The sequence below is a fragment of the Mesocricetus auratus genome, unplaced genomic scaffold (genome assembly GCF_017639785.1).
Source record: "Mesocricetus auratus isolate SY011 unplaced genomic scaffold, BCM_Maur_2.0 Super-Scaffold_100003, whole genome shotgun sequence".
Classification (NCBI taxonomy): Eukaryota; Metazoa; Chordata; class Mammalia; order Rodentia; family Cricetidae; genus Mesocricetus; species Mesocricetus auratus.
In genome coordinates, this window is record NW_024429188.1 from 79,349,149 (window position 1) to 79,368,686 (window position 19,538).

The 19,538-nt window shown below is 40.8% G+C and overlaps 1 protein-coding gene across 1 annotated transcript in view; it reads right to left on the reverse strand.

The window, feature by feature from the left end:
- Positions 1-15,015, reverse strand: part of Ammecr1 (AMMECR nuclear protein 1) — a 107,201-nt gene extending 92,186 nt beyond the window's left edge. Inside the window, exon 1 of the mRNA XM_021234320.2 lies at positions 14,500-15,015. Coding sequence (XP_021089979.2) covers positions 14,500-14,966 — 467 coding nt within the window. The 5' untranslated portion in view covers positions 14,967-15,015. The remainder of the gene's footprint in view (positions 1-14,499) is intronic.
- Between the last annotated feature and the right edge of the window lie 4,523 nt (positions 15,016-19,538).

Below are 19,538 nucleotides of genomic sequence, written 5' to 3' on the forward strand. Positions count from 1 at the left end.
CCCATTAAACAGTATACACACACACACACACACACACACACACACACACTCAAATGCACTGTTTGAAACAACTCCACAGTGGTTAAGTGTACAGCTCCTTCTACGTTACTTCTTCTAGGTTCCACAAATGTAAGAAACAGTAATCCCAAGAAATAGCTTTCCATATTATATAAAGGGGTAAATATTGCTGTGGTAGAATATTATTTTAAAGCCGGGCGTTGGTGGCGCACACCTTTAATCCCAGCACTCAGGAGGCAGAGGCAGGCAGATCTCTTGTGAGTTCAAGGCCAGCCTGGTCTACAGAGCTAGTTCCAGGACAGCCTCCAAAACAATACAGAGAAACCCTGTCTCGAAAAACAAAACAAAAAAAAAACGAATATTATTTTAAGGTGTGTGACTTTTGTTTATGCTGCATTTGTTTAGCTCTGTGAAGCTGTGATTCTTTGCCTGTCTATAGTACCTGATGGTTTAATAAAAAGCTGAATGGCCAATAGCAAGGTAGAAGCAAGGATAAGCGGGCTGGCAGGCAGAGAGAATAAATAGAAGGAGAAACACAGAAGAGGGAGAAGCAACGAGCGAACAAAGAGAGGAGGATATCAGGGGCCAGCCACTCAGACAGCCATGGAGTAAGAAGGAAAGGAAGATATACAGAAGAAAGATCAAAGCCCAGAGGGAAAAAGTAGATGGGATAATTTAAGAAAAGCTGGCTAAAAACAAGCCAAGCTAAGGTCAGGCATTCATAACTAAGAATAAGCCTCCATGTCTGAGTTTTTGGGGGGCTAGGTAGTGGATCCCACAAAAAGGTCAAAAAACCAAAAGATTAAACAATAAAAGCATTTCAAACAGACACTGCTAGACTTATAAAGTCATAAAGGTGTTATAAGGCCTTTAGACATGAAGACTACCACACTTAGCAAGGCAGTGGTGGCGCACACCTTTAATCCCAGCACTTGGGAGGCAGAGGCAGGCAGATCTCTGTGAATATGAGGCTAGCCTGGTCTGCAGAGCCCAGGACAGGCTCCAAAAATACAGAGAAACCCTGTCTAGAAAAACCAAAACAAACAAACAAATAAAAAAAGACTACTACTTTTGAAGTTGGTGAAGCAAGAGAGAGGAATTATGCAGTAGAAAGGGAAAAGGCTCTTTCTAAATTTATATATCAAATTTAAGGTGAGACAGATGGGGAGAGGAAAGTATTCACATTAACATTGCAATTCTGAGTACATTAAGGCCGCAGAGGCCATCCTGGATTGATGAAAAACTATTAAGTTAGCAAATCGCTATAACTTTTCCCGAATGTGGAAGGAAGCTTCAAGATTAAACACTTCTTCTATTAAGAGCTGACATACATGTTGCTATGCAGAATTTCAATAAACATGAGTCAAGGTTTTAGGAGCAGCTCAGTCAAAACTGGACTAGGGACCCATGGGACCCAAGCCCACTTTTCTACTTTAATATAGAATTTACTTGTTTTACTTCCATACCCAAAATGACTCTTTCTTCACTATTATGTCTACCGTATGGAGGCCACTGACAAATAAAAATGTACATTCTTCGAAACCTGGGAAAAATAAAGTTACCTTGTATGTGGTTTAGCCCTATACAAACAATATTACCTCCCACTCTCCTGGGCTGAGGATGCAGTTTGGGTGACTTCCTACCTAGCATGCTCTTACCTAGCATGCACTAAGCCTTGGGCTTGATCTCCAGCGCCACATAAACCGATGATGACGGCACATATGTGAAACCCAACACTTAGAAGGTAGAGGCAGAAAAATCAGGAATTCAAGGCCGTCTTCCACTTCATAGCTAGAAACCAGCCTAAAATATATAGTGTCTCAAAAAAGCACAAAGGAATAAAGCTCTCATTCAACAGTGATCAATTTTTATGTCTTGAAGGCGAAGATGCAATTATATCACTAGACCCAAGATAAATGATAAATGGGCATTTATTGGGGGCAATTACACAGGAAAATACAAAGAACCACAGGAGCATTTCCCTGCTCTTCCTACTGGATCCGCTGACCCACCAGAAAGAGCACACAAAGGAAGACCACACCTCAAGCTCCCCTCTACAATGAGCACAAGCATTAGACTAATAGATGTTTAAACCAATTTTAAAATATCATTCATAATTAGTATACACTCCTTCTATAATTGATATAATTCTCACTACCTTCATTATATTAAATAAATTTTGAATATCCAAGCAAAATTTCATTAATTGTAGGGGGTGGTTTGAACTATTTAATTCTATAACTGGGGTGGGGTTTTTTTTTGGTTTTTTTTTTTTTTTTTTGGTTTTTGGTTTTTTGAGATAGGGTTTCTCTATATGGCTTTGGAGCCTGTCCTAGAACTCGCTCTGTAGACCATGCTGGCCTCGAGCTCACAGAAATCCACCTGCCTCTGCCTCCCAAGTGCTGGGATTAAAGGCGTGCACCACCAATGCCCGGCTTGGGGTGTTTTCTTGTTTGTATTTTGTTTTTTTTTTTAATTACATAATCCTTGTAGAAAGTCAGTTTTTCCAAGTTCACATTTAAGACATGGAGGTTTAAAACAAAAGGATACTGGACACAGAAAGCACTCAATCAAAGTATGATGTAACCAATGTTCCAACTGACTTACGCTGAATATGTATTGATGAATAAAAGCACTTTGTCTAGTGGATTCCTGCTTGTGTGATTCCCCAGTCTCTTATCCAGGCTTCATGATACTCGTGGTATTAAAAGAGCTACTGAAGCATAGGTAACTGAACAAAAGGGAAACTTTAGCAAGAAATGGGGAATTCATAGGGTCATTACTAGCTTAAAATTGTCAACTGATAGACCATCATTTCCTAATGCCTGAATTACAACTAACTCTTGTCAGGTCCCCTTTCTCGCTAGGTTCTACCCTTGGTTGGTATACAATGGCAACTGCATAATGTTCATTCTGACCTGTTTCTTTGTTTCCCCTACCTAGAATGCTTTTTCTGTCTATGAAATTCCACCCAGATTTAATTCCACTTGTCTGTAAAGTCCTCCTATACAATCCCAGGCCACATCAGTCAATCCAAATTCCTATGAACCTCATTGTCTCTAATATTTATTTAGTGACTGAAGGATATGTAACTTCATTATGCATTTCATAAACCTCAACTCCTCAATATGTCTACAGTTTTTTTAAGGACAGCAATGCCTTTTTATAGACCTCTCACATCTACTCAAAAAAAACTAGCACTATTTTCTGCCCACAACAACTATACTATCTGAACTGAGTGTAGTATTACAACTAACCATTATATAAAGAATATACTACCCTAAAATAACACTGGCCAATACATTTTTTTTTTTTTGGTTTTTCGAGACAGGGTTTCTCTGTATTGCTTTGGAGGTTGTCCTGGAACTCACTCTGTAGACCAAGCTGGCCTGGAACTCACAGAGATCCGCCTGCCTCTACCTCCCCAGTGCTGGGATTAAAGGCATGCGCCACCAACACCCGGCTTGGCCAATACATCTTAAGCTTTGAAGAATACTTATTTTTAAAAGTCTGTTAGAAAAAAATGATAATCACGATGAAAGTTCTATTTTTTAATTGAGAAATCCATCATTAAATGGAAGAAAAAAATGTTTCCATATTAAAACTGACACTTTATAATCCAATGATAATATTTTGAAACATCTGCATATCCCCAAAAAACTTTCAAGATCCATGGCTTGACCGCATGTATTATTTCGCTGGTGCTACTCCCACATCTAAATGACATTTTTTATTAGAAACAAGTGTGTATAGTATAAGAAGCAATCTCAAGAAATGCCTTAACTTAAAGTGGCCTACAGCACAATATGGACTTAAAGGCCCTACTTATAATACCCATTATGCAATTTATCTTCCAATTTTCCATCTCTTGAAAGCACATTTTCTCAGACAGATTTCTTAGAAACTGTCAAAAATAATTTTCTCCTTTAATGCCTTAGTCCTTGTACCTTTGAAAGTGGGTGAACAAAGGCAAAGCTTCTACCTGTCAGAGGCATTTCTGTATATTATCATTAGCAGATTCATCATAAAACTCTAAAGGACAGAGAGGAGAAAATATAATCTGAAAAGAAAACTAGGAAATCGAGTTCTTCTCAAATACAAGCTCCTAGAATTAAGTAATAAAGCAAATGATAATTATGAAACCAATTTGGAAATTAAGTAGTTTAAAACATTTCAAATATCTGTTTGTGGTTGCTATACTTTTAATCTAGTTTAGTTATAATTGTCAGTAAGTTTAGAAAAATATCTTAAACCCTAAATTGAGCTATATTGTAAATAGCTATGGACTGTAAAAGTTTAATTTTGAAAGTATTCCCAAAATTCCTATGAAAAAGATGAGTTGCTTCAAGGTATAGCCACTATCATGTATTATTGGACAATAAGTACTCTTTAATATTTGTTAGAGATCAATCTTGTTATATGCTTTTACTACAATAAAACATTTAAAATAGCCAGGCATGGTGGTTCATATCCATACATTTCATCTTGAAAGTCTGAGGTAGGAGGATCACCATGAATTTGAAGGCAACCTTGGCCTACAAAGTGAACTCCAGGTCAGTTTGGGCTAGAGTAAGACTCTAAATCCAAAAGAAAACAAAAATTAGGCTGGATGGACAACTCAGCGAGTAAAGCACTTGTTGGCACAAGTGTAAGGGTTGGAGTTTGGATTCCCCAAACCATGGAAATATGTGTGGTGGCCCACCTATAATTTCCAGCTGTTTGGAAAGCAGAGATACAGGATCACTGAAGCCAGCTGGCCAGCTATACTAGCCAGAATTAGGAAACGATACTTCAACTCAGAGCTTCTGTCTCAATGAATAAGATGGAGAACAACCAAGAAAGTCTCCCAACATCAGCATGGGGCCTTCACAGGCATGCATACTCATGAGCACACAGACACAGATATCACGTACAGTACACATATGCATACACATACACACAAATGTTAAAAATAAATTTTATAAAAAAAACAGAAAATAGGTACCTCCTTGCCATAGTAGACAGAGCTTCGGTCTCATATATGTAAAACAAACTAATATCAGCAATATGTTTATGATTAAATATGGTGAACACTATGGGAATGTTATGTGAAAATTAGGTTAAGGGTAATAAAAAATAAAACTATAGAAGATATAGGGATGAATCTTTACATAGCTATATTATGCAGCTATACAATCAGAAATTATAGCGTAGGGGTAGGGATGTCCTGCAATCAATCCCTAGTACCATGAAAAGAAGGGAGGGGTGAAAGAGAAAATTATAGTTGGGTCTATCCTTTAATATTACCTGTCCTATAATTTCTGCTATAAATAATAAGTGGAGCAAACTAAATAAAAAAGAAGCATCGCACATCTAGTAGAGGCTATTACTATATAAATATATAGGCATAAAAATAAGATATAGCTGAATACCCAAGAATCTATAACTATATTCACAGCAACATAAGAAAATAAGGGTACTCAGGCGGTACTAGTGAATGCCTTTAATCCCAGCACTCAGGAGGCAGAGGTAGGCAGATCTCTGTGAGTTTAAGGCCAGGCTGGTCTACACAATGACCAGGACAGGCTCCAAAGTTACACAGAGAAACCCCTATCTCAGGAAAAAAAGGGAAACAAAATAAGGGTAATAATTAGAGACATTTGTAACTAAAGTTATTTGTCTCATAGCTTTCAAATATTTGCAAAGGCCTTCATCTGATGAATCTACGTTATTAGTTTTCACTGTGATCTACTAAAAATACACAGAGGACCTATAGTAAGTAGGTACTCTTGTATTTATTTCTAACAGAATAATTACTTTCTAACAGGGGTGTCATGGTAGGTGGTGGTGGTGCACTCCTTTAATCGCAACATTCAGGAGGCAGATCTCTGTGAATTTGAGGACAGCCTGGTCTACAGAGGCTGTTACACAGAAAACCCCTGCCTGGAAACACAGAACAACAAAAATGCTTTCTTGGAGCTCCCATCTCCAGAAAAGGTGCTCAAGTCCTCTTTTGGTCCTAAATCCAGATTACCTTGCTTACTACAATTCATTTTCACCCTCCTTGTTTCCCATGAGCCCTCTATTCCTGCCTGCAGATCTGAGACTCTCTTTCTGCAGATAACCAATGCTTTCATTGTGGGAGAGAGGCAAAGTAAGACAGGGCCATAGATGGTTGGTACTAGATGCTAGTCCTTTAAATTTTTCCTTTAATTGTAGTTCTGAAACTATTAAATTCCTTGGAAAGTCCTCCATGAGACAATTTTGCTGAAGACTGTATTATGATACATAACAAAAATATAAGAATCACTGCTTTACAAATTGGCAAGCCTCAAGACTAAATATAAAAACATACATTAGGGAAATGCAATTTTCAGCCGGTTATTTTTACCAGCAGTACAAAGCTGACAACTATCTCAGATACCTGCCCATCTGAGCAGTTCAAAATCAGTATGTGGCTGGAGGAGCAGAAGTGATGCCAAGAGACTAACCAAAACATCACAAGAGCTCTGTGGCTGCTCTGTGGCTTTGGTAATTCAAAAAGAAATGGCTTGGGGTAAAGGCACTTGCTATGCAAGCCTGGTGACCCAAGTTCAATCACCAGAGCCCATGTAATGGTAGGAGAGAACCAACTCCACAAAAAGAAATGACATTTAATACGTGCCAACATGTGGATATGAATTAAAGATACCAAGAAATACGATTTCACCTGTTGGGCCATTTGTTTCTTCCCATTTTCTCTGGTGCCTCCTACCACAGGCTTCAGCCTTACAAGCTCTGAATCATGTTCAAACCCTGGTCTTCCTTTCATTCTCCTACCCCAGCAACTGGAATTCTGAAGAGTGCATTGTTTGTTTCTTAGTTTTGCTTACTCACAATAAGTCCCTAGCTTAGGATCTTATCCTAAAAACCATCCTATCCCTATACTTGATCCAAATTTTATAAACCAATGTCTTCTTTCTCTTAAGACATACTTATGAGCAAATTCACAGCCATTCCAATGGAGTTACTTAACAAACTTTTTTAGCACAAGAATAGCTAGGCAATGATGGAAGCAGAAAAACAGGTGAGCTGCAATCTTCCCACTCCTACACAAAACCTGGCCCTAGAGTAGGAATGTCTGAAAATGCTGATACTGTCTTCCAATTCTTCATTTTGCAACACTCCAGCAATCACAATCTCTGCTCAGTGTCAACTTTCCCACTTTCCTACTACGAGATCATCCTAACTTTCACTATTCTGTCCCATATGAAGACTCATCCTCCAATTCCTCTGACCTTCTAGAAGAAAGACTCTCGTATGTTCCTTATCTCTAACACAAGAAATGATCATCTAATTCAGACCTCGTATCCCTACTTCCCTGGGAACTTCCAACACTTCTTTGACGTTCTATGAATTAAAGAAACCACAGCAAAGTGGAATGGTGGAAGAATGCTGAGAGTGCAAGCTGCTGGCTGCAGACAGCTGCTGGGAATCCCCGAGTACTGTGGAAAGGGTGTGGTGCTAACAGCAACCGGTTTGAGAACACCCGAGTTAGAGTTCAAAATCTGTTGGCCATAAAAGCTCTTTACCATGGGCCTTTTCCATTTAAAAACCTGACTATTTGGGAAGCCATTCCTTCCCACATATCATATTCCTGATCACTCTTTTATGCCATGCCTCTTAATTTTGCCTGTTGGCTGAGCATGTATGCACTGTGTTGAAATAATATTAAGCAACTTTATTATTTGTATCACTGCATGAATAAGATAGGACGCTTTGAGGGAATGGGATCACTTCTTCCATTTCATTGGTATCTAACCACAGACCCCAGCATAATGTATACTGCTTGAACACACACACACACACACACACACACACACACACACACACACACACACTTTCCCCCAGTGACACAGACTTTCCAGTCATTCAAGTTTTTAAAGTATGATATATTAAGAAATGTAGAAAATACACTCACATTTGATACAAAAGATGTCACTTAGAGTTGCACTAAAGATAATTTTACTCCACCCAACCAACAATAGACTATTACACCATATATCTTGCTTTGGATGGTATATATATATATATACACATACACTACATAAGCTCTGGTTCATTTTTGCTCTTAGCAACAATAACTACAGAAGCTCAACTCTAAATAAGTTTACTGTTGGGAATGTAGTCTTCCCACCTACACAACCACTGGCTTCCCACAGTCTCCAATGTCTTGTGAGCAACCGCCCAATTACTGAATGTGGAAAGACAGCTTACACATTGAAGGTCCATTCTTGGCAGCCACTGGTTTTTACTGCTAGTCCTCACTTAGCTTAATTGATTCAGAACAGTATAAAAAGAGACATTATTACACAAGTTTGAAAAAGAGACTACTTACAAAATGTAAATGTAAAAGCTCTGGTCATTGTGCCGCTTTAAAACAGGCAAGCATGTGTGACATGGGAAGTCCAGAATAATGCCTATTGAAATCAAGGAAACCTGGGAACTCTGACTAATCTCATTACACAAGTTTAGTGTTCCATACATATACATTCTCAAAAAGTGAATTTATCCATAGAAAGGGGAAACACAACTGACTTCAAAATACAATCCATTGTAGCAAAAGGGTTTTGTGTTGGACACAACTTCAGTATCAGAAAGTGTAGTTTTTAAAAGAGAGAAACATACTTAGAAAAGCAACCTATGCATGTGCTAACAAAGTACTTTACTGTTTATGATCTTCCCATCGAATTGAAAGATCCTAGCAGAGACTCCTCCTGGCCTGCCATGAATTAGCTGGAATCTGAACTCAAGCACAATTTCTAAGTAAGAAAAAATTACAGGCTAGATTATCACTCCTTTCAGTCATATTCGGAAGAATGGAAAATAAACACATTTCTACTTTTAACTAAATATACTTGGCTTTACATACACCTGTATGTACACATATAAACTAATTTTGTAATTACGTTTATACATCTTTCTATGTCAACCACTGATGGTTTTGTGGTACAAGTAATACTGAGAACATGTCTATCTTCTCTATTAGTTAGAAAAGACATTAAGTTGTTCTCCAATGTAAACCAAAATTGGTGAAAAGAACCATATTATACCTTCAAAAGGTCAATAACTATCAGAAATATTTTTCTTTTACAGGAAAAACTATACAATATGGTCAGAGATAGGAAGTTAGTACCATTATGCTAGCATGGATAAGGAAATCGGTCATGGTCCAGTTGTTTCATCTGCAATAGAGATATACTTCCTACTTATTTTGTCACTCTTCATTCAAAAAAGACAATAGGAATGCAATAGCTTGTGTTTAAATTGCTAATTCACTATCATTTGAACCTGAATTGCATTATCAAATCAATCATCTTTTTGATTGCTCAATAAACAGGATTGCTGCTACTTTAGAACAAAATGCTTACATCTCTACCACAACCCACCACTTCCCAAACATGATGAAAGCAGTAATTTTATTATTCTGTTAGGACAAGAGTTAATGCTCAATCCTCTGACGTGAGTCTTACAAGACCTGCATGTCCAAGAGTGGATTTCATTTTTTTTTTTACAAAAGGTCTTTTTCCTTATGATAGAAAAATCACACTTACTGATATTTAAAAGCAAAATATCCGACAGGCATTGGTGGTGCAAGCCTTTAATCCCAGCACTCGGGAGGCAGAGGCAGGCGGATTTCTGTGAGTTCGAGACCAGCCTGGTCTACAAGAGTTAGTTCCAGGACAGCCTCCAAAGCCACAGAAAAACCCTGTATCAAAAAAAAAAACAAAAAAAAAGCAAAATATCCATGTGCAATTGTCAACACAAATTCTAGTGTTATATTAATTTTCCAGATGGTAAGATCATTAAAAGGTTCATGAGATATAATATACACCTTAGCATTAAAAATCTAAGACTAGGCGGGCGTTGGTGGCGCACGCCTTTAATCCCAGCACTCGGGAAGCAGAGGCAGGCAGATCTCTGTGAGTTCGAGGCCAGCCTGGTCTACAGAGCGAGTGCCAGGACAGCCTCCAAAACTACACAGAGAAACCCTGTCTGGAAAAACCAAAAAAAAAAAAATCTAAGACTATACTGTAGAAATACAGACTAATAGTTATGGGTTAATAATTAAGAGAGAGCTAGCCAGTAAGAAGCCTAAGCCATCGGGCAAAAGTTTATAATTAATGTGTCAGTGTGTTTATTTGGGGCTAAATCACTGTGGGACCAGGCGGAACAGAAACTCCATCTTCACTCCACAATCTTAGTGTTTTAACCAGGACCTTTTTCATGTTTCTTTACTAATGAGCAAGATACTTTAAATGAGTTTCAGCAAAAATAAATATAAGTAAGGGCTCTGAAAAAGCTTATCACATCCTCTTATTTAGGGAGCCAATCATAATAGCATTTTTCATGAAAACAGGTGGGGTCTTTATTTTAAAGAAAAACTCATGTTAAGATATTTCTACTTGTGCTGCTTCTAACTCCTGAAATACACCCTTCACTTGAAACAATTTCTTTTAAAAACCTAAAACCGCCGGGCATTGGTGGCGCACGCCTTTAATCCCAGCACTTGGGAGGCAGAGGCAGGCGGATCTCTGTGAGTTCGAGGCCAGCCTGGTCTACAAAGTGAGTTCCAGGACAGCCTCCAAAGCTACAGAGAAACCCTGTCTCGAAAAACCAAAAAAAAAAAAAAAGAAAGAAAGAAAAAACCCTAAAACCATATAAAAGTTTCCTAGTGTAACCCCATCCCCAGACTATGATTCTAGCACTCAGTTTCCCTAGTGTTATGTGAAAATGCTGAAGGACAGAAAAACAGAATGAGGATCACGCCAGTCCAAACTGCCTCTGCCAGTCACTCAAGCACCCAGAGGCCCTTGTTTCTCTCTAGCCTACAGTTACTCAGTGTGTGACCCTGGGAACTGTGGCATCAGCATCACCAGGGAGCTTGTTAGAAATACAAATATACAGCTCCACCCCAGAACAACTGGATCAAACTCTGGGAAAGTGCCCAGCAACTTAAAGAGTTTTAACAAGCACAACAGAAAACTACAATGTGTGCTAAAGTCAGAGAACAAGTCCACCACAAACTATAATGTGCATGAGAATCACCTGGGGAGCTTGTTAAAATGCAAATTCTAAATCAGGGGGTTGAGGTGGGACTTGGGCGCTTACATTTCTAATAAGTTCCCAGGTGATGTATTTTATGGCCCATATTAAAAGCGTTTCCTAAATCAATTCTTTGCCAAAATTACCCAAGATGCTCATAAACTATGGAGTCTATGGCACTACCCCAGATCAAATTAATCCAAATCTCAAAAAAAGCTAAAAAATATCTAGCAGTTCTCCATTCCAACTACACACTAAAATTACCTGGGGAGATTTGAATAACTGTTTCCCAAATACCATCTTTGATCAACTAAATCAAGATCTCTGGGGATAGAGTGCAGCTTTCCACATTTTGAATAACTTCCCAATGATTCTGATGGGCAGCCATAGTTGAGAAGGAATGTTTTGGAGTCTAACTGGTGCAACACCTGCCACAGAGGAACCTTTACAATAGCCAACGAGTTCTAAAATGGCTTATGTGAGCTTCCTCACCTCGAAGAGCTTTGGTTGAACAGGAAAATGTACCTAAAATTATGGTTTCCTTGTGTCTTGAACCTTATTTTTGGAGGGAAAAATGTGCTTTCTGCAATGGTTAGGTATGCAAAAGACAGGAGCAACCTTGAAGTATTTGTGTCTACGTGGCCTTTCATACAATGACCTTTGTTCCCCCACCTTGAAACACACAAATAACTGAAATTTCTGATGACCTATGTCAGAGTGGCAGTGTAACACATGTATCTGTAACTTCTAAACCTACAAAAGTCAGATTCCACCAGTTACAGGCATTCTGACTGAAAGGTTTAGGAGATGACAAGCCTGTGCTTTTACATACGACAATTTGAAATTGTCAAAAGTTCGCCTTCTGGTAGATAGGAAAATTAAAAATAAGATCTTAAATATAATGTCTATGACATGATATCCATAAGTGGGGGGGCTATACATTGCCACACTAATAAGCACACAATATCATCAAATAGGTAAAATGGAAAAATGTGGGGCAGTTACTAAGGCACTGTAAAAAAATTTTTTCTCACAGATTTTCTTAAATTTGACATTGTACACTTTAGAAATTAGTTTAAATGAAATGAGACTCAGTCCTTCATCCTCTGGTTGCTCAGGCTCGGCGGGCTATAACTATAAACTAGTTAGTCTATAGAAGCGTGACATAGTGAACCTACTAACCGTTCATAGCCACAGTTCTCCTACCGTCTCAACACATTCACAGTGGTCAGATAGGTGTCTTACTTATCTGTTTAATAACTGGATAGGCAGAATTCAGCAACTAGGGTATTAAGAGAGAGACAACCTGAGTATGTGTGCAAAGTGGCCACAGTTTTAAATATTTCTAAAGCAGTTCCTTTACGAATTGGTCAAGCTCATTTTCCTCTTAACTGTTGTTATAGTCATTCAGTTAACCCAAACTCACTTTAAAATGTGCGAAAATAGCACCTCCTGAAAGTGTGTTCTCATATGCTTTGGAGCAATGAAGCGTGAGTGCTAAAACAGCCTTTGCCAAACTCAAGTAACAGCTCAAGAACTGAACAGGAGTAAATTTTTACAGTCCCATGACTTTATAGAGACAAGCTAAGAATTACCCCAGGTCTAGCATTTACTACATCACAGCCATCCAAGAGAAGGCAAAAAAAGAAAAGAAAAAGTCACACATAAAGTGACTCAAACTAGTATTTCGTAGATTTTTTTTAACACGGCCATCTTTTAAAAATGGATTTTACTTCTTAATGAAAAAATAAATAGGCCAAATAAAGTGTACACATAGGATTTAAGCTCCTAGAATTAGCACTAAAAAATTTGCAAAAGTACTTAATTTACTTGACAGTGTCCACCACCGGGATGCTGTTTCATACATTTCTCATGAACTGATGCCCAAAGACGAACCAGATCTATGAAATGCACAGAGCACAGCAGAGTCATACAAAATTAAAGACATTTAAAGAAAGAAAGCAAAGAAAACAATACAAATGCACAATTTCCAGTACACTTTATTGTAATTTCCACTTTACATATGAATTTAATATTTTAGTAAAGTCATATGTGTTTATAATTATCCAGCAGTAGTTCATCCCTCTAAGCCCACAAAATGAAAAGCAGCAAGTTAAAAAGAACAGCAATTCAGGTACGCTATAGGACGCAAGGGGCCTCTAGGCAGAAGGGAGGGGGTTTGATGGTTTTCAGTTTGAGTGTACTGAAATTATTTTTCTGTATTTTTCTTGTGGATGCTAGTAGTCATAACAAAAGCAATCATCCTTTTCCCCATTCTGCCTTCTTTTGGACTTTACATTCTGTCTAGCATTTATCTGAGAAAGTCAGTTTACACTCAGTTTACACATTTTTAAAGAAAAGCCATATGCCCCATCTCCCACACAACCAAATGGACAGAGATTAGAAGTAACCTGGCTGTTAGCTCGTAACAGTGCTATTTGAAACTATTTCAACCACATACTTGAAAGGTAAAATAATGTAAAAGTACAAAAACCAAAGGAAATCATAAAAGTGCCTACACATTTACCGAATTGCTTAACTATTCCTCAAATCACTGAGTTTAACACATAGGTCGCTTAAATTGAAATCTACACAAAAGCGAATTCACCCTTAGTACAAACTGACAGTGCCTTCTGGGGGGGGGGGGGTCAACGTTCTTTGAATGTGCTATACCCAGACACTGGAATGAAGAAGAAGAAAAAGAAAAAAGAAAAAAAAAGGTCTCACTCTTCAAATGTGAGGAAGCTGGTGGTGCGCCAGCTTCACTAGAAACACATTTTAATGGCTTTGCTCAGTTAAAAATAGGTAGTAAGTCAAAAGGTGTTTTAAGAAACCTCTCCCCTCCCTAAGGAACAGGGAAACCCGGAGGGAAAAAAATGGGCAACCTCCCTGGAGCTCAAGAGCTTAAGTAAGTTCCATCACTAGCAGAAAAGAAGTTAGATCACTGCTATTTTTCACCCTGCAATGGGATAGTAGCTCCCCATGTGCAAGCAAGGTACGCGGGGCGGGAATACTAGCGGGGCTTTCACGTGGGGTACGGGCGAGCAAAGTGAGGAGAGGTCGGTACCAACAGTGATTCAGATCTCCAGAAACGCCGGTGGGGTGAAGGGTGAGGGGTTAGAAAGGATCGAAGGAAAGGGTCAAAACTCCTGGAAGTTAGCGCAAAGAGGAAGCGGAGAAGTCTGGAAACCAGGGGGCCATGTCTGGCAAGCAGCCTCCTGCTCCAAGTGAGGGGTGCTCGCCTCGTGGAGCAGAGGAGCGCCGAGTGCCCCTTGGGTCGGACGGCTCTGGGGACCCGGACGGCGAGAGGGGCTGAGGGGCACCCGTGAGCAGGAGGCGGAGGACTTGCACTTTGCCTCAACTCTGAGCCCCATCCCGAGCCCGAGGGAAGAGGGCGACGGGGAGCGCGGTACTCACTAGGGCTCGTTGGTGAAGCGGGGGGTCCGGGGCTGCTGGTATCCATACAGGTGACAGTAGAGCACATCGAAGCAAAAGCAGCACATCTCCGCTGACACCACCATCTTCCGGGAGCCTGGGGATGAGGACGAGGAGGACGGCGAGGAAGCGGTGGCGGCGGCCGGAGTAGAAAGTAGGGTTCCCACTCCGCAGCTCAGAGGTGGAGACAGCGAGATGCCCCCGCCGCCGCCGCCGCAGCCCTGGGGGGGAGAGAGGGTACAGCCGCCACCGCCGCCGCCGCCGCCGCCGCTCAGCCCGCCCAGTCCGTTGAGCCGCGTCCCGGCGCCTCCTAGTCCCAGCTCCCCGGCTCGGCACTGGCTCTCCCCGCTACAGTGGGAGGAGGAGGAGGCGCCACCACCGCCGCCCGAGCCAGAGGGGGGCGAACTGGACAGTTTCTGCTTCTTCACCCCACAGCAACCCGCCGCCATCTTGGAACAGTCTCCCCCACGCAGCGCTTCCGACCCATAAGTGAGGCGAGCTGGCGGCGGGGGCGAGCACGCTGCGGCCCCGGCCGCCGGGGGCGCGCCGGGGGCTCGCAGGCTGCGCGCGCACGCGGCTCTGCTGCCGGGCTGCCCGACTGGCCGCTGTTCGGGCGTGCGCGCGGCCCCGCCTGCGGTGCGCGCCACGAGCTTTCGTGGCTTGGCGCCTATAGTGGGTCCCGCCCGCCTCGCGCCTCCTGGGAGTTGGGCTCCTGAAGGAGGATGGAAGACGGAAAAGCGAAGGGGAAGGAAAAAGAGGGAGGAGTGGGCGGGGGGGGAAGGTGGGCAAGTTTCAAGAGGAAGCAGAGAGACAGAAACTAGTGGGGAGCGGGAAGAAAGTCTGAAATAAGCATCCAAGTTCTAAAGCATACCTTGGTGTTACCCCATTGCATGTAGGGCTAGCGACACTCGAGCCCAGTTAGGTGGAACCTGAGCCACCGGCCTCGCTCGAATCCACTGGTTCTGAACTGTTGTGAGTGTGAGCAAGCAGGTACTCCCTGGAGCTCCACACCTGAGACCGCCACTGTAAAGAATGTACAAAGCAGACCGGGAAATGGCCACGCTGCGGTGTTTTTAATGCTAACCCGACCAGACAAGACACCGTGGTTGTTCTGAGATTATGCTGGAAATACAATACTTTTCTCTTTCCTAATTGACAACTTTTAAAGTCCAATCAATCACTTGTTCCCTCCATCTTCTCCTCGGAGTCGAGGAAGAACATTTAAAAGCAAAACTAAATACATAAATGAGTGCCCCACAAACACCTCACAGGTTCTAAGATGTTTGTTGTGTTGTCAGACTCACAGCTGTGGACTTTTCAGGTTTGGTGTTTGGGACATAAAAAATAAAGAAATTCGAAATATGTCGATAATGTTCAGACTTTACAGATAAATATATCAGTCATGTAGTGTACTTAGTTATAAGTTAGGAGATTTTGTTCAGATGTATAACGAATGAGATAGTTCTGAATTCTAAGTTTTATTTATTTATTTATTTTGGTTTTACGAGACAGGGTTTCTCTGTATTGTTTTGGAGGCTGTCGGTCCAGCCCGGCCTCGAACTCACAGAGATCTGCTTGCCTCTGCCTCCCGAGTGCTGGGATTAAAGGCGTGTGCCACCACAGCCCGGCCTTAATCCTCATTTTAAAAAAATTGTCTCAAAACTGCTTGAATGGATGAGGAGGTGTATTGTTGAGTCAGTCCCATTCTGGGCGCTTAAGAAGGGGCTGTAAAGTGACAATATTCAGATATAAATATTCATTAAAAAACGAACCTGATAGAAAATAAGTGATCTCTATTGGGTCTACACCATGTCAAAATAGCTGCACAAAGTGGGGAGTCTGTCTGTATGTAAACAGTAGAAGATTGGTTTTGGTGTCTTTGATCTAAATGTGTGGGACCTTACAAACAGCAGAGAACATTTCATTCTAATCAGGGGTAAGGGTGAGGGGGACTTAATTCACAAAGTAAACACTGAGCCACTATGTACATCCTTGTGTACTTCTGTTAAAAACTGACATGTGCAGAAAATATGTATGCTTCCCACTTTTACACTTATAAATTAAGTCAGGTCTGTCTAAATGAGCAGGAAAATTGCATCTATTTATTAAGCGCTTTTTAGGTAAAATAAGTGTTATACCTATCTTACACCATCATTCTAAAAAGTTGTGTACCACCTCATTTGACCTTCGAGGAAGAATCTGAAATTTACTTAAGAGTTAAAACTCAGCCAGGCGCCGGGCGGTGGTGGCACACGCCTTTAATCCCAGCACTCCAGAGGCAAAGGCAGGCGGATCTCTGTGAATTCAAGGCTGGGCTGGTCCGACAGCCTGCAAAACAGTACAGAGAAACCCAGTCTCCTTAAAAAAAAAACCTCAGCCAGACAATGGTGGCCCATGCCTTTAATCCCAGCACTCAGGAAGCAGAGGCAGGCAGATCTCTGTGAGTTCAAGACCAGTATGGTCTACAAGAGCTAGTTCTAGAACAACCTCCAAAGCCACAGAGAAGCCCTGTCTCGAAAAACAAAACAAACAAACAAAACAAAAAAGAGTTAAAACTCTTAAGCAGCTGCTGGGCAGTGGTGGTGCACACCGTTAATCCCTGCACTCAAGAGACAGAGGTAGGTGGATCTCAGTGAGTTCAAGACCAGCTGGTCTACAAGCGCTAGTTCCAGGACAGCCTCCAAAGTCACAGAGAAACCCTGTCTCGGAAAAACAAAAACAAAACTCTTAGCCGGGCGTTGGTGGCACACGCCTTTAATCCCAGCCCTCAGGAAGCAGAGGCAAGCAGATCTCTGTGAGTTCGAGGCCAGCCCGCTCTACAGAGCAAGTTCCAGGACAGCCTCCAAAAGCCACAGAGAAACCCTATCTCGAAAAAACAAACAAACAAACAAACAAACAAAAAAACTCTTAAGTAGCTTGCCCAACATTAGACACCTAGAAAGGGACAAAATCAGGATTTAAGTGCAATCATGTCCTATTCTAAAACCCGTTTCACAGAACTGGAGGTATAAAAGGTCAGTGGTAGATTGCTTGCCTCTATCAAGTTCAAGGACCTGAATTTGATCCCCAACATCAGGAAATAAACAATTATAAAACTATGATGTAGCCAGGCATTGGTGGTGCATGCCTTTAATCCCAGCTCTCGGGAGGCAGAGGCAGGTGGATCTCTGTGAGTTCGAGACCAGCCTGGTCTACTGAACGAGTTCCAGGACAGGCTCCAAAACAATACAGAGAAACCCTGCCTCAAAACAAAAAAAAAAACTATGATGTTATGCTACACTACTGCTCAGCCACTGTATATAATAATAAAAAAAAACGTTAGTAAGAAAAGAAAGTGAAATTAAACTCTAGTAGAATAGTACCAGGGTTAAACAGAAAGAACGTTGTTTTTATGGATTGAAATATTGAAAAACACTGAAATATGTTACCAAGAAGGAAATGCATTCCAAAAACATATTGTATGAAATGAACAGACAAGCAACTAGAATTGTTAAATAGTGTCTATACACTCGCCCACACACACACACACACACACACACACACACACATACACACTTTTTTTTTGGTTTTTTGAGATGGGGATTCTCTGTAGGCTTGGAGGCTGTCCTTGAACTTTCTTTGAAGACCAGGTCAGCCTCAAATTCAGAGATCCGCCTGCCTCTGCACCCTAAGTGCTGGGATTAAAGGCGTGCACCACCACTCCCTGGCTCAACACACACACTTTTTAAATTGGGTAGAATGGCACATACCTGTAATCCCAGTACTCAGAAGATTAAGACAAGATTCACAAGTTCAAGGTCAAACCAAGCTACATAGCAAAGACACTGTCTCAAAAAATCAGATGAGGAGGAAAAGGGTTGTAGAGGATGAGGAAGGGGAGAAAGAGGATGAAGATTTAACTGGTTTGTAATAAAAAAAGGCAAATAATTATTGCCAGCTACTATTGAAGTAAAAAGTGTGCCAATTTTTTGACTTGTTGAAAAAGAGAAAACAAAGTGCTTGAAAAATTAAAAATACTGGGCAGTGGTTGTGCACGCCTTTAATCCCAGCTCTCACACCTTTAATCCCAGCTCTCACACCTTTAATCCCAGCTCTTGGGAGGCAGAGGCAGGTGGATCTCCATGAGTTTGAGGCCAGCCTGGTCTACAGAGTGAGTTCCAGGACAGCCTCCAAAGCTACAGGGAAACCCTGTCTTGTAAAACTAGAAAAAAAGAGAAAAACTAAAAGTACTATAACTGATACACTATGTCTTTTGTTTTGTTTTGTACCTGATCTGACTTTTTGGAACTGAATATCATTATGCCTTGAATACAGGTGCTGAATAATAATACTGCATCCCTTAATTAAGTACACATATTATACTTGAATTAAGCATAAATTATTTTCAAAAGAAAGAAAAGTAAAATCATACTGTTGTGAGATAATAACTATGTTACCTGGCTCAGTTATGGTGATCATTTCATAATATATACATATATTAGGAGACATCAAGTTTCAGACCTGAAATAAATATGCTTTGTTTGTCAACTATAGATTGATAAAGGTGGGGGGAGACTAGATTAAATACAATATTATACTATAGGTGTCAATTTACTCCCCTCATCCCCAAAATGAGAGCACTTGTGGAGTAGAAAACCTGAGCCATTTAGTGGCATCATACTACAAAGTAGAGTACCATGGGTGCAGCTTCTGCCGAGGGAATTTAAGAAAACAGAATGTAATCTCCCGATTTAGAATTTGGCCAGTAGACAAGAGTCTAACGCCCCTACTCTAGTGAAAATAGCAAGAAATCTTTAATGAGCACCAGTAGTCATGTCCTTAGGTCTACATTTCACCTAAAAGATAAAACACTGTCGTGGCTGTCTTGCCAAGCTAAGTGACTGATGCAATGGGAAACCCAACAAGGATACTCCAGCTAAATTACATAAATAGCTTTTCTGCCAAGGATTTTTCATTCCAACTCCGAGCTTCACTATCACAAGGCAAATAGACAAACACAAATGTGATCATTGCAGAAAATA